Genomic DNA, 26,081 nt, shown 5'->3' with positions numbered 1-26,081 from the left:
GAATTAAGTCTGAGTGGCATATGGTTTTGTCTCTGGGTCCTATTTTTCTTGTCTTCAGAACAACAGATGCATCAAGGGCTAAAACCAGTGTTTCCAAAGTCTCTTTTTCCTCGTATGTCATCAGAATGCTTTGTAAGCAGAATGCTTTGCATCCCTGTTGTTTGCTTTTGTTTTCAAGCTTTACTACTTCTGCCCTGGTCAGTGGACTACTTGCTCCAAATGTCAAGTATTACTAATAATTGTTCCTGACCATTTGAACATTAGCTTCTTTCTCATGTTGATATTTTTCCTCCTGGGGTTCTAATCCCTCTCCTCTCCTTTTTTTATGTTCACATGTAACCATAAACTGAAATAGGAAAAGCTCATAAGATCATCTTACCCCATCTCCCATCTGTACCCAGAAATATTTTCGAGAGTCCAATGCTCAGATTTTCTTCCTTATCTATAAAACCCACATGTTTGTGCTCTGTCTCTTTTATTGGAACTCTTATCCTACCGGGTTGTCTAACAGAAGCCAAGGGGTCATTTCCCTATTACCTTCCATATGGCCCTATGTTTTACAATTCTGTCTGGAATTTTCTGTTTCTAGTTTTAACTCTTTTCTGTTTCCACTGTATAGATGCAAGTCCTTATTTCCTGCCTGAGCAATTGTAAAAGCCTAACCTTACGGTCTTCAGGAGGCTTCCACTGCCCACATTGCTACAAGATTATCTTTTTTTTTTTTTTTTTTTTTGAGACAGAGCCTTGCTCTGTCACCCAGGCTGGAGTGCAGCACAATCTTGGCTCATTGCAACCTCCACCTCCTGGGTTCAAGTGATTCTTCCGCCTCAGCCTCCTGAGTAGCTAGGATTACAGGCACCTGCCATCATGCCTGGCTAATTTTTGTATTTTTGCAGAGATGGGGTTCCATCATGTTGGCCAGGCTGGTCTCGAACTCCTGACCTCAGATGATCCACCCGCTCGGCCTCCCAAAGTGCTGGGATTACAGGCGTGAGCCACTGCGCCTGGCCAAGATCATCTTTTAAAATTAATAACATGAGTTCATTTTCTGCTAAAAGTATCTCCATTTTGAGATGGTGAACATTCCTTTTCCTCATTGTGAACCAAATAGGAACTTGTCAAGAAAGGACATGTGGAACCCTGTTAATCATACACGTAAGGGTATGGTGTCAGATACGACTTCCTCTTTGTAGAATAGGCTACAAAGCACTCTTAGGTTGAGCTCCCTTTCCAAGCACAGCGGTGATTTGTAAGTGTGGTCTTTTTAGCTAATTTTAAGAAAAAAACTGTAGCCAGTCAGGTGCTGGTCTGAAAGGCAGAAATAATTCTATGAAATTGTAGTCACTGCTGTTAGATAAACTTGGCTGCATTGTCAGCAAGATCCCATTGGCAGCACATATGTTTTTTCTCTTCTCAGCCCATCCTCTGGATGGGAATTCTGAGCCTAGGGTGTAGGTGCTTGACAGGAATTGTTAGAAAAACCCAACACTGCAGCAGCACCATAAGAGTGCTACTGTTCTCAGCTGCATCTAGAGCCTTTGACTTGATTTCCAAGCCTTGGCTTTGACCCTCCTGATTTCCAGGACCAGCTTCTGATGTTGGACCTTATTTGGTACAGTCTGTATGTTTAAAAGTCTGAAAACACCAAGACATTAAACAAAAGTTTTGTTGTTTATTTTCCCAAGATATGAAAAGCTAATTTTTTTTTTGGAGACGGAGTCTTGCTCTGTCACCCAGGCTGGAGTGCAGTGGCGCGATCTTGGCTCACTGCAACCTCCGACTCCTGGGTTCAAGCAATTCTCCTGCCTCAGCCTCCCGAGTAGCTGGGATTACAGGTGAACACCACCACGCCCAGGTAATTTTTTGTATTTTTGGTAGAGACAAGGTTTCATCATGTTGGCCAGGCTCGTCTTGAACTCCTGACCTCAAGTGATCCACCTGCCTCAGCCTCCCAAAGTGCTAGGATTACAGGTGGGAGCCACCACGCCTGGCTGAAAAGCTAATTTTTTAAACCTCTGCTCCCTTCCCCTTTCTTTAATAACAGAGGACCAGACTGTATTTGTGACATTTAAAAGCAGTTTTTAATTATGGTTATGATAGTTGGAGAAGCAGAATTCCAAAGAATTCTGCAGTGGGAAAATGCAACCTGGAACTCCTCTAAGAATAAGCACTAAAATTAAACTAAATATACTATCTCCTGTGATAAAGAAGAGAGACTTGTGGGTATCACTTGAGACCGTTCTGCTCATGGCTCTGAGGTCACTGGGGTCACGTGAAGCTTAGCTTGCTTTTGTTCTCAAGGTCCAGACTTGTTACTACTAAGTTAGAAGCAGAAATAATTCTGAAGAACTAAATAAAGCTGGGGTGCTTTCATTGAATGTGCTTATTCCATAGCTTTTGAAGACCCTGATAGTGCCGTCGATGACCGAGATAGTGACTATCGCAGTGAGACCAGCAACAGCATCCCACCTCCTTACCATACAACTTCCCAGCCCAATGCTTCTGTGCACCAGTTCCCTGTGCCGGTGGGATTACCGCAGCAGCTGCTACTTCAAGGCAGTTCCCGGGACTCTTGTAATGATTCTATGCAAAGTTATGACTTCGATTATCCTGAGCGGCGGGCCATCAGGTGGGTATTGGGCACAAAGTACTTTCTCTTCGTAATATCCAGGTCTCATGATGCAATTGGAAACAAGAATTTGGATGCTTTAACCTTAAGAGGTAGCGGAAGGGTAGCAGTATCACAGGCCAAACTACAGTCATTTTGTGTAGATTATTAGTTTTTTTTTCTCTTCCACATGTTTATACATTGCCATAAGGAATGTTTATACATTGCCATAAGGAATACTTATTTTTATGATCAGTGATTCTCAACTGATCCAGGGCAGGCCCACTTGGGGTGTATCTGCCCCACTTCCTGACTCAGTGAGTTTGCTATACCCTTCGCCAAGATTAAAAACAGAAAAATCACAGATTGGATAGTCCTTCTTGCCTAAATATTTCCCTGGGAACTTTAGAAGAAAACCAATATGATTTCTTATAGCAGATTAAGTATTTTTACTGGAGGCCGGGCGCGGTGGCTCAAGCCTGTAATCCCAGCACTTTGGGAGGCCAAGACAGGCGGATCATGAGGTCAGGAGATCGAGACCATCCTGGCTAACATGATGAAACCCTGTCTCTACTAAAAAATACAAAAAACTAGCTGGGCGAGGTGGCGGACGTCTGTAGTCCCAGCTACTTGGGAGGCTGAGGCAGGAGAATGGCGTAAACCTGGGAGGCGGAGCTTGCAGTGAGCTGAGATCCGGCCACTGCACTCCAGCCTGGGCGACGGAGCAAGACTCCGTCTCAAAAAAAAAAAAAGTATTTTTACTGGAACTTTATTTTCATTTTATTTTATTTCTAAAATATATAAAACAATTATGTGGTTTAAAAAATGTTAAGGTACAATACAGCATAAAGAGTTTCCCACCCACACTTACCTTCCTGTACCCCATCTTCTTCCTGTTTCATAATTCCCTTCCTACTGTTGTTTCTTATGTATCCTTCCTTAGACTATTGTCATATATTTATGAGTATAAAAGCAAATACATACATATGTGCTCTCCCCTGCCCCGATTAAAAAAAAAATTCAGACTTAAAGAAAATTTAGAGAAGTAATTCAGTGAACACCCATATTCATGTTGCCTAGATTTACCAGTTGTGTTAACATTTTACCACATTTACTTTATATCATTCTCCCTAATATGTATTCATATACACATACTTTTTCTCTGAACCACTTACAAATAAGTTGCAGATATTGTATTACTTCATCAGAAAGTATTTCAGCATGTTACTCCTAAGAAAAAGAACTTTCTCTTATATAACCTCAATATCATGATCACATTCAAGAAGTTTAATGATGCAATGTTATTATCTAATGTTTAGACCATATTTAAATTTCCCCAGTTATCTCCATAATGTTCTGTATGTATATTTGTTCCTTTCTGGTCCAGGATCCAATCCAGAACTGTGGTGCATTGCATTTGGTTTTCATGTTTCCTTAGCCTCCTTTAATTTAGCAAAAATTTCATTACTTTCTGTTTGTTTGGTCTTTTAAGAAGCTTTTTTTTTTTTTTCTTTTTCTTTTTCTTTTTGAGACAGAGTCACACTCTGTCTCCCAGGCTGGAGTGCAATGGGGTGATCTTGGCTCACTGCAACCTCAGCATTCCCTGTTCAAGTGATTCTCTTGCCTCAGCCTGCCGAGTAGCTGAGACTACAGGTGCATGCCACCATGCCCGGCTAATTTTTGTATTTTTGTTAGAGATGGGGTTTCACCATGTTGGTCAAGCTGCTCTCCATCTCCTGGCCTCAAACGATCTGCCTTCCTCTGCTTCCCAAATGGAATTACAGGCGTGAGCCGCCGTGCCTAGCCTAAGACACTTTTTTTTTTTTTTTTGAAGGGTGCAGGCCAGTTGTTTTGAGAATGCCCCTTAGTTTGTTTTTGTCTGATTGTTTCTTCATGTTTAGAATCAGGTTAAACATTTTTGGCAAAAATGATGGATGTTTCCTTCACATGCATTCAGGAAGCACATACTTTGTCTTATTATTGGTGATGTTTAGTTTGATCTCATGGTTAAGAAATTTGGTATATGCTGTATTTCTCCAGTGTAAAGTTACCTCTTCTCCTTCATAATTAATAATATCTGAAGTGATACCTGAGACTGTATCAATACTCTGTTTCCCCAATAGTCTTTTACTCAATGATCTTAGCATCCATTGATCCTTGCCTGAATCAGTTATTTTATTGATTGGAGGTTAGTTTTCAAAAAATCATTCCAATTTAGCTTATCCTTTTAGTTTCTAAAATTCACTAGACTGGCTAGGTGCAGTGGCTGATGCCTATAATCCCAGCACTTTGGGAGGCAAGGCAGGAGGATCACTTGAGTCCAAGAGCTTGAGACCAGCCTGAGAAATATAGTGAAACCACATCTCTACAAAAAATAAACAAAATTAGCTGGACTTGGTGGCGCATGCCTATAGTCCTAGCTACTTGGGAGGCTGAGTTGGGAGAGATTGCTTGAGTCTGGGAGGTTGAAGCTATAGTATGCCAAGATTGCACCACTGCATTCCAGCCTGGATGACAGAGCAAGACTCTGTGTCAGTCAATCAATAAAAAATTCACCAGACCATAGGATGATCTCCTTTTCTTGCCCACCTCACCAAACTGCTACATGGTGAGTTTAGAGACAGGGTCTTGCGTTGTTGCTCAGTTTGGTCTTGAATTCCTACGCTCAAGTGATCCTCCTGCCTCAGCCTCCCAAAGTGCTTGGATTACAGGTGTGAGCCATTGCACCTGGCCTTCTGGAAGATTTTTAGTGACTAAGTGTCTGCTTTGATCTTGCTTCTGTTTCCTAAATGAATGCTTTGGATGTTAGATCTATAAAGAACACACTGACCTAATAAGCTCCTAGCCTGTAGATTCTTTCTCCATCACTACCTTGGTACATAGAAGAAGGCAGTCTGCAACCTAACTGAAAGAAAGGTCAGACTGTCTTCAGTATTCATAAGTCTCACATGTAGCTTCTGCTGCTATAATCAGTATAAGGAAAGATTTTCTTTTTACTGTGATCCTCAATGCATATAGCTTTTAGATTTCACAAACAGCAAATCGTAATGCCTTAGGCTGGGCGTGGTGGCTCACACCTGTAATCCCAGTAATTTGGGAGGCTGAGGCGGGTGGGTCACCTGAAGTCAGTAGTTCGAGACCAGCCTGGCCAACATGGTGAAAACCCACCTCTGCAAAAAATACAAAAATTAGCTGGGCCTGGTGGTGGGAACCTGTAATCCCACCTACTCAGGAGGCTGAGGCAGGAGAATTGCTTGAACCCAGGAGGCGGAGGTTGCAGTGAGCTGAGATTGTGCCATTGCACTCAGCTTGGGCAACAAGAGCGAAACTCCGTCTCAAAAAAAAATTATAATGCCTTAAATGATTTGTTATTTTTTGTAGTATAACAAAGTTTGACTTCTGCTGATAGTAAAAAAATGTTTTATATGTATTTTTTTCTTATTAAAAGAAATATGTTTGACTATATTCTTGGCTATACATCCTCAAATATAACTTTCAGAAAGTTAACAGCTTGACTTCTTTTTAGACTAAAAATTTATCAGCAAATTTCGGTTTCTTGAAATTCCTTGATATGTTTTTATGGTATACTTTAATATTGCAAATACATTCTAGATATTGGTACAACATGTTTAATTTTTTTGTTTGTTTCTTAGAAAAATAAAAGAATTCTAAAAAGCTCACCAATGAAAATTTGCAAGTTGAAGCATTCAAAAATTGATATTATAGCTGTTCTTTTTCTGATATGGAATAAGCTATTTGGCTACATTGATATAATATTTAAGAACATGTGGATTTCTTTTTCATATTTTTTTAGTCTGAATGCTTTTTGTCACATTGGCAGTTTTATTATTCTAGTCTTCTCATTGAACATGTATTAAATCTTATAACTTCTTTCTTCCTTTTCCCTGTCTCTTCCTTTTTCTTTGCTTTATTGTTCCTCCAATTTTATCCCTTCACATCAGACAAGGCTCACGGGCTAAAGATGAAAAACTTAGGATTATTTCAGCCTTCTCTGATGTTGACTATGAAGAGCAAGAAGATATACATAAGGAGATAGAGGGGAAAATATCACAAGAGTGTCTAGAAAATAATAACATAAACTTGAAGGAAGCAGAGGTAAAAGAAATTAGAACCCTTTCAAAAATGGATAAATACTACAGCCAACAGAAACAACCAAAGTATAAGAACAGGAAAAAGACACCACCTCAGAGCCAACAAACAGAATTCTCTAGGTATCCTCAAAAATATGATACACTAGATAGACGAAGAAAAAAGAAACCCTTATACAATTATTTTGAAGACACTGAAAGAAGGCATTATGATGAGAGATCTGAAACTAAGACTAACTACAAAAGTACATATTCTAATATTGAAAATTGTACCCTTTGCCATACTGAAAATAAGAAACAAAATATGGGGTACCCAGTTTTGTACCCCTACAAAAATGGATTTGTGGTTAAGAGTGGCCTGCAGCGCATTAAGTTGGAAAGTCATGATTATCATCTGTCCAGTTGTTTAAGACACTGTGAAAAGTCATCTGGCTCAAACCAGCATGTCACTAATTTTACCTCATTAGATGTTCTTGAAGATTCTACTAGTAGTACTTCTGATGAACTTCTGGGTTCCCCCATTTCTGATAAGCAGGAAAATTTACAGTCACCAACATGGCATTCATCCAGTGTCCACCATCTTGGAGATTTTCCTGAAGAATATTATGTAGCAAATTCAGCATTGCCATTACAAAGGATGAATTGTGATGCAAAAACACTTGGAGATCTGTCTGGGTGCTCTACAGAAGAGATAACCCCTTCCTCTATTGAGGAGCCCAAGGAGGACCATATTGATACAATGGATGAGCTTCAGTGTTTGGTAGAAACTGTGTCAGAATATTTAGCAGAGAAGGAAGAGGAGATTAATAGATTTGGTTCACTTTCAAAAACTAAAAAATCACATAAACAAAATAGTACTGTTGATGCAGAACAGAGAATGCCTGGGGATCAAATACCACCTTTAACTATTGTCAAGAATGACAAGGACACGGCCATCTCTTTCCCTGAGTTGACTGGAGTAAAATGTGCCGTTGGTTCTTTGTTTAGTTCACTCACAGAAAAAGTGGGTTCAGGTACAAAGCATCTAACAAACTCTGTGGAAAAGTTGGTTTCCTTAGTTCCAGAAAAAGCAGAAACTCTTAATCAAATAGAGGCGATTAATTTGGGATCTAAACCCAGAGCCATGGCAGTATTGGAAAAGGATCTTTCCATGCAATCTCCATTATCTTCTCAAAGAGATGATAATGTGAATATAGGCAGACATGGAAAAACCTCTGAAAATGAGCACATGGGCAATAAAACTGGGAGCTTATACTTTGAGAATGCAACAGAAAGTATTGCAAAGGACTCGTTTCTACAGAGTCAGAGTTCGGTTATAAAGTCGGTTTTCAGCAGGTTAAATCCATTGAAGATCTTTTCAGAAAAGGAGGAAACAAAAAAAGATGATGACCAGAGTAAGCCACCGAGAAAAGAAAGCTTTGTTGAGTGTGGTTTGGAGTTAAATAAAAGGGAAGGCACTCTTGACAATCACAGTAGTAGCATCATTGCATTAAATAGTAGTGATGAAGAAACTACAGGCTGGTTCCAGATGCCCACAAGTGAGAATTTGTTGTCCTCCCAAGTAACTAGTGAACCTCCAAACTTAGCTAGTTCTGCAAGTAAAAATGATGACATTGAGAGTCTGTTGGAGGGAAAACCCTGTATAGATGTGTCTGTGTTACCAGATCAACAAAAAATATGTGCCAAAGATACTCCAGGACATCCTTGTATAGCTGGCAGTAGAACTGCAAGTAAAGAGGTATCTTCAAAGCCATTAGAGGAAGACAAAGTTACTGGTAATGATGATTTCCTTGAGCCACTCAGAAAATCATTTAGCCAGTTTTTGCTCACTTCCCCTGAGACTTGTTCAAAGGAAAGTTTGTCAGAATCTGTGAAAATTCACCAGGTGGAAGAAGATGGATTGGAAAGGGACTCTAAGAAAGATGGTCGTTCCTTTTCCTTTAGTGGAAAACTAAATCTTCCATTTTTTAGAGGTCTTGGTCATTCTGAAAAGCAACAGGAGTTAAAAGAGAAAGGAAACATTTTTCCTTTGTTTAAATTTTCTTTCACTGACAGCAAGGTTACTGTTAATGATGGCTCAGCAGTAACCACTGATGAGGAGAGCAAAAAAAATTGCCATGAAGATACCAAACATAGTTCAGTAAAATCTAGTTATGTTCCAAATATTCATAGTGATCTAGGAAAATTTGACAGCACAGAGGAATTTAAAAAGAATGACCAAATAAATTGTCCTGAAGATGCCAAACTTAATTCAATAAAATCTAGTTCAGTTCCAAATATTCCTGATGATCTAGAGAAGTTTGACAGTACAAAGGAATTTAATAAGAGTGACCAAGTAAATTGTTCTGAAGATGCCAAACTTAGTTCAATAAAATCTAGTTCAGTTCCAAATATTCATAATAATCTAGGGAAATTTGACAGTACAGAGGAATTTAATCAGAATGACCAAAGAAATAGTCCTGAAGATGCCAAATTTAATATAATACAGTCTGATTCAGTTACAAATATTAATAATGATCCAGGGAAATTTGGGAGTATAGAGGAATTAAATCCAAGTGACCACACAGCAGGAGAGAATTTTGAAAGAGATGGATTAGCCATCCCTGGAGTTGTGCCCAAAAAACATATAACTTCAGATCCTTTAGGAGAAGGTAAGAGTTTAATACAAGCAACATCTTCAGTAGCATCAGACTCTTCATTAGAGTGTATTTCTGCCACTTCGAAATCCACTTTGGTTAATGAAATTAATGAAGATAAGGTTATAGATAAGACTTCCAAGAAAAAAACCCAAGGAAGCTTCCTTTCTGGCCTGTTTAATAGGTTTTCTTCTGCTGAAAATTTGTCTAGTCAAGAATTAAATTTGAAAAATGATGACTCCCATCACAAGAATGATACCCCAGGTTTAATCTCTGGAATATTTAACCTGCTATCAAATAGCAGTATGACTGACCATAAACCGGAGGAAGCAAAGTTCATGTCTTTAGGCAACACGAAGAGTTTGAATGGAGATATGCATTTATCTTTGGATGAGGTCCCTGCTACTTCATGTGTGATGTCTGAGAACCCGAAGAACCATGTTGAAAAACATGAAACTTCTGGCTTCATAGAAGCCTCCTTGTTACCTAAAGAAAACATACCATTATCTGATGCTGGGGTTGATAATCATCATTGTTCTCCTACAGGGAAAAATCAGCAAAGTGGAAAGCATCGTCCCTCCTCTGAGAATACTGTACTTCACTGTGCTCCAAGTGCTCAGCTAGGTTTTTTGGATAAATCTATGGCTAAGAGGCAAATGCCAAACCATGTTCTTGAGGCAAAACTACATGAAAATTCAAAGAAGTTAAATTCACCTGTACTAAATACTAACATTCTCAATAAATCAAACAACTATCAGGCTTTTGAAGAGATGAACAGTCCTTTCTGTTTTGAATGGGACTCTGACATAAAAGATTTGTCTAAAAATTCCAGAAAACTTCAGCCAGTTTATTATATGTTAAATCAAAATAGATTTCCATCAGCAGATGCTTTCTTGTGGCTTGACTCAGAAAACTCAGTGATAAATTTTTGCCAAAAAGATCAAAATGCAAATATCTTGGAGTGGAGAACAAATCCAAACAGTGTCATTTGGTGTGACTTACCATATGAATCATTCAATCAGTTAGCATTTAATGAAGATTACTTATTAAGAGGTGATGTGTGGGCAGCTAACTCATTATATGGAAACTCTGGTCCTCTTCCAATTAATGAGGCTAATAATTCACTAGAAGAATTACCGATTGACTTAAGTTCTTCATCAGATCATGAAAAGACTAGATGCCCCATAGTTGATCAAAAATCATTAAGGATGGATGAAAACTTTGTTTTTTCAAGTTTTGGTTATGAGTACCAGGAATGGTTGTCATGTCTTGAACATGGAGTGTGGTGGCCATCAGAGGATGGGGATTATGGATATTATATGTTTCATGATGGTCAATATATCTATTCTCTTCTCACTGATTCTACTGGGCAGTATGCATATTTATTTATACCTGATTCTTATCAAGATTATTTGGATTGTGATTTACAGACAAATGGTCTATCAAGTATTACGTTGGATAACAGCATTATTTCTGCCTGTAGTTTTAAAGTACTTGATGAGGAAGACGAAATATTGTGGTATGTTGAAGAGGAACCAATTGATGACCCTCTTGATTTATCTTTAGCTTTGCCAAGAAGTGAAGAACCCTTGTATCTAAATTTAGAAACCTTTTCACAAGTACTTAAAGAGTCAAGTTATGACCAAAGCGATCAGCCACTAGATTTTTCAGGCTATAATCGTCAAAAGTTTAAAGGAGATTTTAGATCTTTCAAGGAAAGGCCATGTGGTTCTGAAGATCCTGAATGTACATTAGATCTCAGAAGTCAGCCCCAAACTATTAGTAATCATGTCTTAAACAGAGATCAAATTATAGAGAGAGATAAAAACCAACCTCTAACTAAAGATTCATCAGTTCAGCTTTCCAGTTTCCATTGGCTTCAGCCTTCTGTTGAAGAAGTTGCCTCTTTGGTTCATCCTGAAAATATGACTAAAGGCTCACAACAAGCGGAAGAGACATCATTAGTGAACAAAGTGACTTCAGTATTTTCTGTTTTGGGTGCCTCAGTTGGAAGTACTTTGAATTTTGATAAGAGTGAATCCTTAGAGTCTTTGGCCATGCAGAAAGTCAGTCAGCAGTCAGATTTAGCAGAGCTCACAAATGATGGCTTTCAGTCATTAATCATGAGTAAGCAATTAGAGGGTAACTCCCCAAATGAGGAAAAAAGTCTTCTCAAGGATTCAGAAAGACAGATAGTATCCAATGTTCAGCATCCAGAATTGACCAAAAATATAAGGCAAGAATTCTCTTTAAATAAAAACATTCATGTGAAAAAGCAAAGTTTGTTAAAATCTGGTTTCCAGTTAAGCCAAACAACTCCTCAGGCTAAATTAGGTGTAAAAGATGACGAAATCACTACAATGGACTCTATTTCAGTTTCTCCTGCACCTCAGCATAGTAGGGATGAGCATGAGAATTGTGAGCTTCCCCAGGACCAGTCGTCCAGAGAGTCTGAGGAAACATTATTTAAAACTGCATTGAAACTCTTCAGTAGAGAATCTTCAGTTAGTATGACAGCAAATGAAAAACAGTCATCTGGATTTTTGAACCTTTTTAAAACTCAGGTGAATAAAGAAGGATCACCAAACTTAGAAAAGACTGGTGATACAAATGTCAAGATATCACCTCAGGAAAAGAAAGAATCTTCTGGTGTTTCAAATTTTTGGGGTACCCTTGGGGATTTCTTTAAAGCCAATGTATCTCCTATACAGACAACTGAAAATATGTCTGTTTCTTCAGTGACTAATAAGGATGAGGTCAGGTCAAGTCCTACTCCTATAGAGCTAGCTAGCCAGGGTGCTGGGAACTTTCCTGCTGCACCAATTTCCTCTAAAGGGAAGGCTAGAGTTAGAAGACTGAACAAACAGACTACTATTGATGACAGTAGGTTAAAGGAACCATCAACTAGAGGGATCCAGGGTAATGATTTGACTGAAAAAGAGGTACCATTCAGAGACCACCTAATCCAGCAGTCACCTAATTCATCTTTTTCAACAAGTAGTCTCAAAGAGTCTTCCAGGGATTCTTCAGTAGAAACTAGTGGTGTGACTACAGTGACAGAAGCTTCAAAAAGTAATGAAATATCCTTTGATACCCTGAGCAAGAGAAATTCAAATGAACAATATAATTTTTCTGACAAAGACTGGAGTTTCTCCATGGCTACAACATCTTCACCTCAACCAGAGTTACCAACCAAAAAGAGTATATTTTCTTTTCTGACTGGATCTGAAAAATCTGAGAACAGAGCCTCTGCTAGTCTACCAAGAGCCAAATCTCAAGCAGAAGGGCTATTCACACTTCCTTCCTTTTTTTCCACTGCTAGCTCAAGCATTAAGAAGGATACCTCTCATAGTAGCTCTACTTTTAGTTTCTTCAGCTTGCCCTTTTTGGATCAAAATAAGGAGACCTCTGGGGAAAAACAAAGCATTTCAACTGTTGTTCCAGTGACCTCCCAGCCGTGTAAGAAGTCAAATGTTTCTGTAGACAGTGGTAGCGCAATGACCAGAGAAAGTTCCAGTGGTCATAGAGATAGCATAGCCCAAGAAGTAGTTCATGAACAGCAAATGGCACCTTGTATTTCCATTAACAACACAATTGAGGTTACCTCCCTTGCAGATAAGCTCAGTGTAGAGAAGAGGGACTGTGAGGAAAAACTGAGTTCCAATACTGGACCACGAACATCAGTGGATTTCCAGATGAATGAGTTGCAAAAAGACATTGTTCCTCCTTCACCAGAATTTCAGGCACAGGCTGAAACATTCCTCATTGGCCCAGAGAACCTTGGGATAGTTCGCCATGAAGAAGAGGCTTTCAACCACAAAGCCTTCCCCAGTGACTCACTGTCCAACTCTTTTTCACTTGCTAAACAGTTAACTGAAAAATTCAATGACTTAGATAGTTGTACTAACTACCACCAAAGTGAGAAATTTACTACTGAACCAGTGAACTTGCCATTAGAAAAGGCCCCTGATGAGGTCTTACCACAGATCCTGGGGCCAGCCTCTTCCTCTCCAGAGCCAGGGTGTGCAGGGAACCTTCAGAACCAAGATGCAGATAAAGAGGAAGACAAATCTGCATTGGGATCTTCAGTAGACATGCTTTCAGGGTTTGTGACCAAAGTGAAATCTTTCTCTGGGAGCTTAATTGAACCTCCCAAAACACTCTCTGGACTTTTCTCCTCTGCTAAATCTCCAAAGAAAAACTCCTTTTTCTCTCTTGCTTCTGATGCATCATCTCAGCCCCTCAAAGATGAATTATTTGGAATTTTCAAAAGTCCCAAGCCAGAGTCATACAAACAAGAATCATCTCTCCCAGCTACTACATGGCTTCAGAATGGTTGTTCCAGAGATGCTGTAGGATCAGCACCTCCAGAAAGGAGAGAAGCTGCCTTTACAGCATCCAATTCAGAATCTACTCTCAGTGACTGTAGAATGACTGTGGTTAGTGCAAAGCCAGAATCAGATATCTTGACAGATGATCCTAAGCTAACAACCAAAATGGAAGACAATAATACTCCTGAAAATATTCTGGAACTTCAACGTTCTGAAACAATTAATACATCTTCTTTCTCAGGCGATGATACTGGGCAAGGAGTATTGTCTCTGAGTGATGAAGGAGACATGGGGATATTGCAAGCTACAGACACAGAGGCATCATTAGAAGCAGAGAACATTGCGCTGCCAACACAGTTGCAATCAGATCCTACCTGCATTGCCAAAGAGCTTCCTCCAATTCAGCCACCTCTTCCTCTTGAGCCAGAGCCAGCTGTTCAAACTGCCTCCACAAACCAAGACTTACTGGAGCTGCATCCAGCCAGTTCACTAGAAACTGATACTACACTGTTCAGTGATGCAAGTGTGAGCCAGAGCACCACACTGGAAACCAAAGGGCGCTTTTCTCATCCTCTGCTGGAGGACCCTGTGCTTCCTGCCAAAGAAAGTTGTGAGATAATTCATGCCAAGAAAGATCCACCTGCAGTCCCCCAGGAAACAGAGCAGTCAAGACCACGTTTTGAGATCCCAAATGTGACCAGTTGGCCAAAGCTTCGTTTGCCATCCTCTGCTACTAACCATGGGAAACCACTGAGCTCTTTCTTTTCCTCATCTCTCCCCTCTGGCAATAGAGCAGCAGAGACTGGTTTAATGTCCAGTTTTAAGAAGTTTTCAACTTTCTTTGAGGGAAATGGTGAGGGGAAAGGAAGTGTACTAGCAAGTGATTCAAAACTAGGGTTTGGAAAGGTGGATCTTTCATTTCCGTGGCCAAAAGAGAACAAATGGGGCCCTGAGCAAATGCCTACAGAATCTTCCCCTCCGGTTTTAGTTACTAGTAGTGATCAGGACCTTTACTCCAGTGAGACTAACAAAGCTTTGGAGTCTTCTCAGATATCTGGGGCCAGTGCTCAACCAGATAAAGTCTACACTCAGCCCTCTGGGACCTCTGAGCAGCTGGCGGCCAGGCCAGAGGTCTGTGCTCAGGGGCTTTCAGGACCTGGAGAAGGGGGAAACCAGCAGGAAATCTCAGCATCCGGAGAACACTGGGATACCAAAGGCAACCTCTCTAGCCCCACCTGTCCTTCAGGGAAACATGAGGAAGAACCCTCCACTGTCTCTGAGATATTTCACCAGCCAGAAAAACAGGAAGAGGAGGCAGTGCCTGCTAGTACTGACTCTGATTTGAATGTACAGCAGCCAGTCACTCTGAATGACATCATGGAGCCAATGACCAACAAAAGGCCTGTTCTTAACTCAAGCATCATAAATGGCTTTAAATAATCGACCATTTATGATGCAAGTGACTTAGTGGTAGATTAATCATAGCTTACTTTTTATCCTTCCTGTGTCTTTCCTAGTACCCGAGCTTCATGTTAATTAGGGGTTAAATAACAAGAACTCAATGTGTGGGTATTTTCATCCTCCTCTTCTCTCTATGCCAATTGTAATCCATTTGTTGGAACAAGGAGCTTCCTGCTTAAAGCAAAGGCTGGGCCCGGAGATTTACTCACTTTGGTTTGCTCTGCCTTGTATAATGCGAAATGGAGAAAGGAGGGCAGGAAGAGGTAGCAAGTAGTTGGTAGTATATATTAACTACAACTACATGATAGGCTAGGATGCTTCCTTGGGCCTGAGGCACTTATATCTTGTAGGAGATGGGGATAGACCTATTTTGCTTTGTTTTTTCAAGTCTTCTAAGATGCTTTCTCCAGTGGCAATGAGTGTTTTAAGTTAAATACAAAGTGCAAAGGATGCCTTGGGATAGTCTGTATTCCCATATCCTATTCCATACAGATTTACATAACTTCTTCCAGGGTATCATCTCTGCCTTTTACTACCCTCAAGGCTGATGTCTGATAAATGCTTTGAGTAAAATCTCACAGGAACTCAGAGGTGTCCTTTGCTGTAGTTCTTCAGTCTCGAGCAGTGTGCTTGATCCATCTGCAGAGGGTACTATTATTTCCCCTAAGAAGCAGTACCATACATCACAGATTAAGAATGCTACCTTGACCTCTGGCCCAGACTTGTTCAAAGGGGTTGGTCAGGGTCAGTGTGTGTGTGTGTGTGTGTGTGTACTTATGTACAAGTATTTTTGTATGTGTGTTGAACTACTCAGAGCAGTGACCTGGTACCTATTCTGCTGGCATGGGCTAGAGGATCAGAAATCAGCCTGAAAATACCAGGTAATTAGGAGGAACTTTAGGGAAAATCCCATTGGAAAATAACAGTGATTTCTCTTCTTTGACCAAGGGTAAACACAAGCCCTTTAGTTTTAAAGGCTTGACTCTGTGGTAAGAAAATTCTTCAAAAGAACTGAAGCCCTTAGATGATACGGCCATAAAACTCAAGGAAGTAACTTCTAGGTACTGCTCTTCTTTCCACCACTCTGCCCTTCTTGCCACTGTCACTTTCTCTGCTACAACTGCTTTCTCTCATAACTTTCTGGACATGGGAATACAGGTGATTGAGAAAATATTGGCTTGCTGGCCTTCAGATACAGAGATGCATGAATACAGCTCTGACCCAGATCCTGGAGTTGGACTTTGTCCACTCTTTCCAAAACTGAGCCTTGCCCTGAAAGAAGCTCAGTTACAGATGTTCATCTTTGGGACACTTCCTATGCTGCCAGGGATATCATTGTAGCACTTACGTTGATGAGTCCATTCCTTTGTGGAATCTCTTGGTCCTGGCCTCCATCTTCTAATGGGTTCTATTAACTCGTCTTGCAGATGAGGAAACTGAGATGATAATTGAAGGAACATATCTACTCTCCTTTGCTCATCCTAAGGTACAAGAATACACATTTACAATTGTAGAGGAAGAGATAATGACCTCAGTGTAATAAGTAATAGAAAAAGAGTGGAGTTCATTCATTCCATTTTACTGTGTGGAAATTTAAAAAAATTTAATCACAGCCACTGGACAAGCTTCTTTAGAAGACTGAATAAAGAATTTTAGGAACAAGTAACAGGCCATTTTAATAATTTTTAATCCTACTCACAAATAGCCTATTAAGATAAAATATCCTTCAAAGTCAAGTACTGGGCTGAGGTTAAGTGTCGTTGGAGAACCCAGCATGTTGTGTTGTTTTCCTGTTGTGTTTTTGCTGAATAGAGACTAATTATTCTAGATTATGAAGTTTGGTCCTCTCTTCCCAGGAACCTCCTATTTGATTCTTGCTACTGATGTAGTCATTATTTCCTGGATGTCTCCATGCTTTTGTCCTGGTCCTTGATTGCATTTATTTACTTTTCTGTCTTTCTGTCATTCTCACAGCCCCACCAGCAGCAGTAGGTATGGCTCCTCCTGTAATGTGAGTCAAGGAAGCTCTCAGCTAAGTGAGCTAGACCAGTATCATGAACAAGATGATGACCATCGGGAGAGGGACTCAATTCATTCTTGCCACAGCTCTAACAGCCTGTCCAGAGATGGCCAAGCAGGTTTCAGAGAACAAGAGAAACCCTTGGAGGTGACAGTTCAAGCAGAGAAGGAGGCAGCATGTGAACCCAAGGAGACGAAAGAAGATGCCACAACCTACCCTCCCCCAGATCTGATGCTGCACAAAGACCACTTCCTAGGTCCCCAGGAAAGGTAGGCAACAGCTCCCTTGAGGAGCTCACATGGCTTCCTCAGTACCTGCCCTGTGGTATTGTTGAAAATAAGTGATTGTCATTTGTTTCCCTGCAGTTGGGTATGGTGGTAGTTAACACCCCTAAGCTCAACTCTCTATTGCTTCCTTTGATTTATGGTGTACTTTCCAAGATATTTTGGAGATCTCTGAACATTTGGGTTTTTGTTTGTTTTTGAGATAGAGTCTCACTCTGTTGCCCAGGCTGGCTCGATCTTGGCTCACTGCAGCCTCGACAGCCTGGTCTCAAGCGATTCTCCCACCTCAGCCTCCTGAGTCCCTGGGACTACTAGCTGTGCACCACCACACCTGGCTAATGGTATTTTTTGTAGAGACAAGGTTTCACCATGTTGCCCAGGCTGGTCTTGAACTCCTGAGCTCAAGCAATCCACCTGCCTCAAACTCCCAAAGTGCTGGGATTACAGGTGTGTGCCACTGCACCTGGCCAGCACTTGGGTTCTTTGTCGTTAGTGAGCTGCAGTGTACCAGGACTTCTTGAGTTTGCAGTTCATAGCTTACTAGTTGACCTTGTATATGGCAGCCTCTGAGTCAGGAACTGACTTGAGCCAGGTTATTTCATCCACTGGGGCTGTTGTGCGTACTTTGGCTGACTTCCTAACCTATTAAGAATGCTACTTTGGCCTCTGGCCCAAACTTGTTCAAAGGGGTTGGTCCGGGTCAGTGTGTGCATGTACTTATGTACAGGTATATGTGTATGTGTGTTGAACTGCTCAGATCAGTGACCTGGTACCTATTCTGCTGGTATGGGCTAGAGGATGAGAAATCAGCCTGAAAATACCAGGTAATTAGGAGGAACTTCAGGGAAAATCCCATTGGAAAATAACAGTGATTTCTGTTGTAACTTTTTTTGGTGAACATTTTGTTTTGCTTTTCCCTGGCTGAGAAACCCAGGACAGAGTTAAGAAAGAATTGATCTAGAAGTCAGATGTAACCCACCCCTCGGCCTCCTCAGGGCCTAGCAATGTGTCTGCCAATTCATATCCATGGGAAGAAAAATTTAAAATGTGTCCTCTTTAACATCTCATAATGAAGCCGAGTACGGAGTCTGAATGTTATTACTAGCTAAATTGGTTAGACTAGCCAATAGGTTGGAGCAGAGCCAGAGTTCTCAGACTCGGCACTCGAGACATTTTGGGCCAGGTGATTCTTTGTTGTGTATATTATAGGATGTTTAAAAGCGTCACTAGCCTCTACACACTAGATGCCAGTAGCAATCCTCGCAACCCTCAGCTGTGACAACTAAAACTGTCTCCTGACAGATTTCCCCTGGAGGGACAGTTGCCCACTGGGGTAGAGTGATAAGGGATGGGTATGCCGTAGACTATCAAATTTCAAGATCTAATAATAAAGCCTCTCACTGAAAGACCAGAGCACTGAATGCGGATTACATGGTAAAAATTAGGGAGTGGCTGATGCTTCTACTTTACTACTGGATTAATAGATGAGTCGCAAACTTTTCTGAAGATATTAACTTATTTTCTCTCTTCTTCCCTTTTTTGATTTTTAGTCATCTCTGGTAGCTCATCTAATAGATGGGACATCCAGGAGGTGAGCTGCGGATCAGGCTTCTTATTGGGTTGATGACCCACTGAAAAACTGACTCTGGCTCTCCATAGACCTTAGACTTGGCAGTCGCTATTATCAGGGCAGAGCTCCTTATGGAGAAGCAGAAGTGCCCAGCACAAGTCCTTGTCCTTCTCTACTGGTTGTGTCCTCTCAGGTCCTATCTGTGAGAGTGAAATCCAGTTCTACCTTGGCCAGAAGTACCCACAAATGTTTTAGAACAGTTGACACATTTAGTTGGCATTGGAACCAACCATATGTTTTACATGTCTAGATGGTGGACACTTGTCTGCTGAATTGACTGTAGACCTCAAAGAGAGAAAGGAGAAACATTGTTGCCAAGAATTAACCACTATTCTAGTTAGTGTGGATAATGAATTGTTCTAATGCAGGGTAGTGTTTCTGTCTCAAAGGTATTTTGTTATGTGTATTGTTCATTTTACTGAGGGTGTTCTAGAAGCAGCTCAAGGAACAAGATCATGGCAGTAGAAGGGCTGTTTTTTTTTTTTTTTTCTTGGCACTTTTCATGTAAAAAGGAATGGGTAAGACTTCTAAAATACTTAGTGGAGCAGGAAGGGTTTGCAGGAACAAAATTCTGCCCTAAGGATGCTATGCAAAACCCCCAAGGGAACTGATTGTTTTAAGAAGTGCAGTGAAAGGGATTGAAAGGCTTATTCTACCCCTCTCTGCATGGTTTCTATACTACTATTGACTCAAGGCTCTTGCCATTGCCTCTAGAGTCCTGATCCCAGAGTGTTCCAGGAAGCCACCACATTGGGTAAATGAAAAAAAGGAGTAGGAAAGAAGGAAACAGATGAAAAGCTAAAAGGAATTGTCATTTTAGAGTGCCATGATCATGCCACTGCACTTCAGCCTGGGCAGGGTCCTTTTTTGAGACCCTGTCTCAAAAAAGTAAATAAATAAATAAAAGAGGGAACAGATGAGAAGCCAAAAGGAGTTATCGTTTTAGAGAGGAATTGTTTTCACATTGGATATTCAGTACTATGCTGTTTTAGTAGCCTGAATCACTAAATAAGTGTAGGCATGAGTACAAACCATTTTATTTTAGACATTTGGCAGTCTTGCCTTGAGCAGTGTCACCTTGTGGCCTTGGCTGTTTTTAAGAAGTGTACTTTTTCTCTGTTACAAGTTTTCCTGAGGAGAATGTATCTTCACCATTTACCCAAGCGAGAGCACATTGGATCCGAGCAGTTACCAAGGTTCGACTCCAGCTGCAGGAGGTAGGAAATCTGTTCTAGTACTGGTTGGGACAATTTTTCCTTTGAAATTGGGAGACATATGGTGCTGGAGAAGCAATCAGTGATTAGTCATCTTCTTACAGTGTGATTCTGGGAATGCATGACAATTAAGCCAGAGCTTTAAGGGATGGGAAGCGGCCAGTGGCTTTCTTCTGTGCTGATTAATGGAAATTAAATAGACCTAGTGGGCTGAGAGCCTGACCATAAAGTTAGATGCTTATTTTTCAAGTACTGTTCGTTGTCTCTTTGAAGCAGTTTGCATTTAGGGCAAGAGAAGATTTCAAGCCCCTTAGGATAGTTGTCTCCCTTACCTAGACAGTTCATACTGGCTAATCTGTAGGGGCCAAAACAGGGTACAAAAATATCTATGGAATTTGCCAGTTGAAGTACCAAAGCATGAACACACTAAGATCTGAAACAGCATAAAAAAATGTAAAAACAAAGATAAATATTTTTCATTTTCAGTGTTAGAAGTTTAAAGTGTCTTTATCTGTGTGTCAGGAGGTAGGCAGTCTTTAGGCAGAAGGTGCTTTTTTTTTTTCATATAAGTTTAGGAGGTACAAGTGCAAGTTTGATACATGGATATATTGCATAGTGGTGAAGTCTGGGCTTTGGGTGTAGCCATCATCCGAATAGTGTACATTATCCCCATTAAGTAATTTCTCTTTCCTTACCTGCTTCTACCCTTCTAAGTCTCCAGTGTCTGTTATTCCACAGTGTCTATGAATCCATGTGTACACATTATTTAGTTCCCACTTATAAGTGAGACCATGCAGTATCCCATGGTGTGTGTGTGTGTGTGTGTGTGTGTATATATATATATATATATATATACACACACCACATTTTTAAAAGCCAGACATCTGTTGATGGACACTTAGGTTGATTCTATATCTTTTTCCTTTTTTTTTTTTTTTTTTGAGTTGAGGTCTTGCTCTTTTGCCCAACCTGAGTTCAGTGGCATGATCACTGCAGCTTTGAACTCCTAGGCTTGAGCAATCCTCCTACCTGTGCCTCTTTAGTAGCTGGGTCTACAGGCAAGCACCACCATGCCTGGCTAATTAAAAAAAAAAAAAATTTTTTTTTTTGTAGAGGCAGGATCTTGCTGTATTGCCCAGGCTGGTCTTGAACTCCTGGCCTCAAGCGATCCTCCCACTTTGGCCTTCCAAAGTGCTGAGAGTACAGGTGTGAGCCACTATACTCAGCCCATGATATTTTTGCTACTGTGAATAGTGCTGCAATAAACATATGGGTGCAGGTATCTTTTTGATATAATGATTTATTGAAGTTACATGTTTAATGACAATTGGCTGTCGGTAGTATAATATCTGGCAGATATTAAAAGTGCAATCATGCTCACATATGTGCACATGTACTTTAAAATTTATCCCTGCACTTTGGGAGGCCGAGGTGGGCGGATCACGAGGTCAGGAGATCGAGACCATCCTGGCTAACAAGGTGAAACCCCGTCTCTACTAAAAATACAAAAAATTGGCCGGGCGCAGTGGCTCAAGCCTGTAATCCCAGCACTTTGGGAGGCCGAGACGGGCGGATCACGAGGTCAGGAGATCGAGACCATCCTGGCTAACACGGTGAAACCCCGTCTCTACTAAAAAATACAAAAAAACTAGCCGGGCGAGGTGGCGGGCGCCTGTAGTCCCAGCTACTCGGGAGGCTGAGGCAGGAGAATGGCGTAAACCCGGGAGGCGGAGCTTGCAGTGAGCTGAGATCCGGCCACTGCACTCCAGGCTGGGCGACAGAGCCAGACTCCGTCTCAAAAAAAAAATAAAATAAAATAAAATAAAATAAAATAAAAATAAAAATACAAAAAATTAGCCGGGCGCGGTGGCGGCGCCTGTAGTCCCAGCTACTCGGGAGGCTGAGGCAGGAGAATGGCGCGAACCCGGGAGGCGGAGCTTGCAGTGAGCCGAGATGGTGCCACTGCACTCCAGCCTGGGGGACAGAGTGAAGACTCCGCCTCAAAAAAAAAAAAAAAAAAAAAAAAAAAAAAAAAAAAAAATTTATTTTGAAGCAATTTCAAACTTAAGGAAAAGTTGCAAAAACAGTAAAGAACTACTATGTCTCCTCACCCGGATGCTCCAACTATTCACATTTCACATTTACTTCATTTCCTTCCCTCCATTATGATCAATCTTTTTCTGAATCATTTGAGAGAAAATTGGAGACATGATATTCTGTCATTTCTAAATCTTCCTTTGTATTTCCCTATAAACAAGGCTACTGTCCTGTATAACCACAATATAACCATTCAAATCTGCCAAACAACAATAACAACACTATTATCAAGACCCTATGCATATTTTGCCAGCCATCCCGACAATGTCCCTTTTTCCTTTCTAATCCAGAATCCATTCCAGGATGACACGTTGCATTTAGTCATGATATCTCTTTAGCCTCCTTCAGTGTTTCCCATCCTCAGCAGTTTTAAATGGTATAGGCTTTTCATTTTGTAGCATATTCTTCAATTTGGGCCCATTCAGTGTTTCCTCGTGTCCGGACTGAGGCCATCCTTTCATGGCAGGAATTACACAATAAAATGATGCTGTGCTGTTTTCAGAGCATTGCGTCAGAAAGTACCTGATGTCAGTGTGTCCTACCATTTATAATGTTAGCCTTGATCACTTGGTTAAGTTTGTATTGGCCAGGTTTCTCCACTGTCAAAGCACCATTTTTCCCTTTGTAATTGTTAAGTGCCTTGTGGTGCAGTACTCTGAGGATACGCTGGTATCTCTTTCCTCATCAAATCTCTACCTACCAGCTAAGTAGCCGTCTCCTGTCTGAATCTACCACCACTAATGGTGCTTGCCAATTGGTAACTTTCTGTTTCTATTATTCTTTCTATATTAATTAGTTGGCATTCTATTTTTAGGAAGAGATTTCCCTTTTCTCTCATTAATTTATTTATGTCAATATTGCATTATGACTCTTACATTTCTAACTTATTACGTGAGTTATAATCCATTACTGTCATTTATTTTAGTGCTCAAATTGTTCTGGCTTCATATGAGCACTCTTAATTTGACTCTTCAGGGAGAAGATAATGTTTTAGTAATTACTGAAAAGATAGCTGCTTGGAAAAAGTATTTTGAATACAGATATTTGAAAATGCTACTATTTGTGTGTGTATATGTGTGTGTGTGTGTGTGTGTGTGTGTGTTCTTTTATCAGAAACAGTGTTACTGATAAAAACTCATAACTGCATTCTCTAAAATCTTGGAGACTATTAACATATTAAAAAACTTTCTAATGACAATTTCCAATGAGTTTTGAACTTATTTGTTAAAAATGTGAAAATATTTCTCACGATTTTGCAAGAACAGCTGACTGACATCAGAGAAGAGGAAAAATTACTAAAGTTTAACAAAATCTCTGAATAATTAGTATGTTGGAACCAACTGTTCTTCTTTCATTAGATTTGATATATCATTATCTTTTTCAGCTGTGACAGCTGTGAAAACCATGTATTGAAGTAATTGAATGTACAATCAGACCTTAAAGTCATTCTATAACAAAATATTAAAATAAGATTTAGGAAACAATTAGGCATATTATATCACATTGTTTTAAAAAAATGTATCACTGTGAATATTTTTAGTTATAGCAAAAAATGTTTTGTTATTAATAAACATTTAAAAAATTTTAAATTTGTTATGCTTTTCACATTTTAAATTTTATAATGTATATTAATGTAGCTATGCATCTATATAATTTTTAAATGAATAAATGTACATATGTTGAGAGGTTCATGCTAAAAAAGTTTTCCATGGGTAGGGCTGCCTAATTGCAAACACTGGGAGTCTGTTGATATAGACTGACATGAGGCAAACAAATATTTGTTTATTTATTTATTGAGACAAGGTCTCACTCTGTCACTTAGGCTGGAGTGCAGTGACATGATCATAGCTCACTGCAGCCTCAACTTCCTGGGCTCAAGTGATCCTCCCACCTCAGCCTCCCGAGTAGCTAGGACTACAGGTACACACTACCACACCCAGCTAATTTTTTTTAATGCTTTGTAGAGATGGAATTTCACTGTGTTGCCCAGGCTGGTCTTGAACTTCTGAGCTCGAGCAATTCTCCTGTCTCAGCCTCCTAAAGTGCTATGATTATAGGCATGAGCCACTGCATCTGGCTAAACAAGCTTTTTTTTTTTTTTTTTTTTTTTGACGGAACCTCACTCTGTTGCCCAGGCTGGAATGCAGTGGTATGATCGTAGCTCACTGTAATTTCCGCCTCCTGAGTTTAAGCAGTTCTCATGTCTCAGCCTCCCTGGTAGCTGGGACTGCAAGCGTGGACCACCATGCCCGGCTAGTTTATTTTTTGTATTTTTAGTAGAGATGGGGTTTCACCATGTTGGCCAGGCTGGTCTCAAACTCCTGACCTCAGGTGATCCACCTGGCTCAGCCTCCCAAAATGCTGGGATTACAGGCATGAGCCACCACGCCTGGCCTAAACAGGCATTTAAAATGAACATTTATGGAATGAATGTCATAATACTTACTGATTTTTTATTTCTAATTTTTTTTAAAAGTAAGGGCCTTGTAATTCTTCCTATAAGCAAAGCAAAGTAATTAACGGTCTCCATGTAAAAGGAAAGCTCTGAATTAGAAAAATAAGAATATATTGGAGAAGACACAGTTTAAGTTATGGCCTTTTCTTTTTCAGAAGTATCATAATTCAGAGTCTCTCAAAAAGACTAGCTGAAAACAGTTGCCAAAGCTTGGAATCATATAGACAGAGGCATGGTTTACCTAAGAGTAACTAAGAACTTAACTGAATAAGAGAACAATAGTAAAGATATTCTTAACACAGGTAAAGTAACTGGCAACTGATTAGAAATGTCCAAGAGGAGAAACAAGTCAGAGTTTAAAGAGGGTTCTGATAACAGTTTAAGATTGAAGCAGAAATATACCATTTATACTTAAGATGAGATTTAGTAGCATATTGGTTTAAGTTATGGGAGAGAAAGAAGTTAAGCACAACACCAAGGATTTTTTTGCCCCGCCACCACCCCCCTGCCCCAAGTAATTGGAAATTCCACCTAATCACTCCTTCACCCTCCACTCAAGATAATCTTTTTTGTTAGTTTCCTATTTATCATTCTAGAATATCTGTCTGCAGGTACAAGCAAATATGAATATACTAATGCTTCTTTACCCCTTTTTATACAAAAGATGGTATATTATACATACCGAGAATATCTTGATTTTCTATTTGGAGATCCTTCCATACCAGAAAGAAGAAAATTTTTCATTATTTTTTATAACTGCGTAATATTCTGTTGAATGAAGTATTTGTTCTGCAAGTAGTAAGTCCTTTGTTGATGTTCATTTTGTTGTTTCCAGTCATTTGCTGTTAACCATGTTACAAATGAGTAACCTTGTACATATGTCATTTTGCATGTCTGCAAGTATACCAAGGGGATATGCATTTATAATTTTGATAAATATTGCCAAATTGCCCTCCATTTGTCTGTGGCTTAAAATAACAAGGGCTTGTTTCTTGCTCATATTCCATGTCAAGGAGTTTTGCTTTAAAGTTGTCTTCTCTCTGCAGTCCAGGCTGATGGAGCAACCAACACCTGGAACACTGCCAGTCACAATGATAAAAAGAAGGGAAAGATAACAAGTGAAAGAAAATATAGCAAGTTGTACTTTGGCTCTTAAAACTTCTACCCAGAAGTTATTAATATCGCTTTTGCTCACATTTTCCTAGCTAAAGAAAATCATGAAACCAAATTTAACTT

At 40.0% G+C, this 26,081-nt stretch overlaps 1 protein-coding gene across 2 annotated transcripts in view; it reads left to right on the top strand.

The window, feature by feature from the left end:
• The window catches only part of UNC13B (unc-13 homolog B), a 232,879-nt gene that overhangs the window by 122,230 nt on the left and 84,568 nt on the right, over window positions 1-26,081 (top strand). For both annotated transcript variants that reach the window (XM_025359917.1, XM_025359918.1), the window contains exons 8-10: window positions 2,395-2,629; window positions 17,120-17,434; window positions 20,206-20,296. In XM_025359917.1, the coding sequence (XP_025215702.1) occupies window positions 2,395-2,629; window positions 17,120-17,434; window positions 20,206-20,296 (641 nt within the window). The remainder of the gene's footprint in view (window positions 1-2,394; window positions 2,630-17,119; window positions 17,435-20,205; window positions 20,297-26,081) is intronic.

This window comes from Theropithecus gelada, chromosome 15, assembly GCF_003255815.1.
Source record: "Theropithecus gelada isolate Dixy chromosome 15, Tgel_1.0, whole genome shotgun sequence".
Taxonomy (NCBI): Eukaryota; Metazoa; Chordata; class Mammalia; order Primates; family Cercopithecidae; genus Theropithecus; species Theropithecus gelada.
This window is presented reverse-complemented; position numbering and strand designations above follow the sequence as displayed.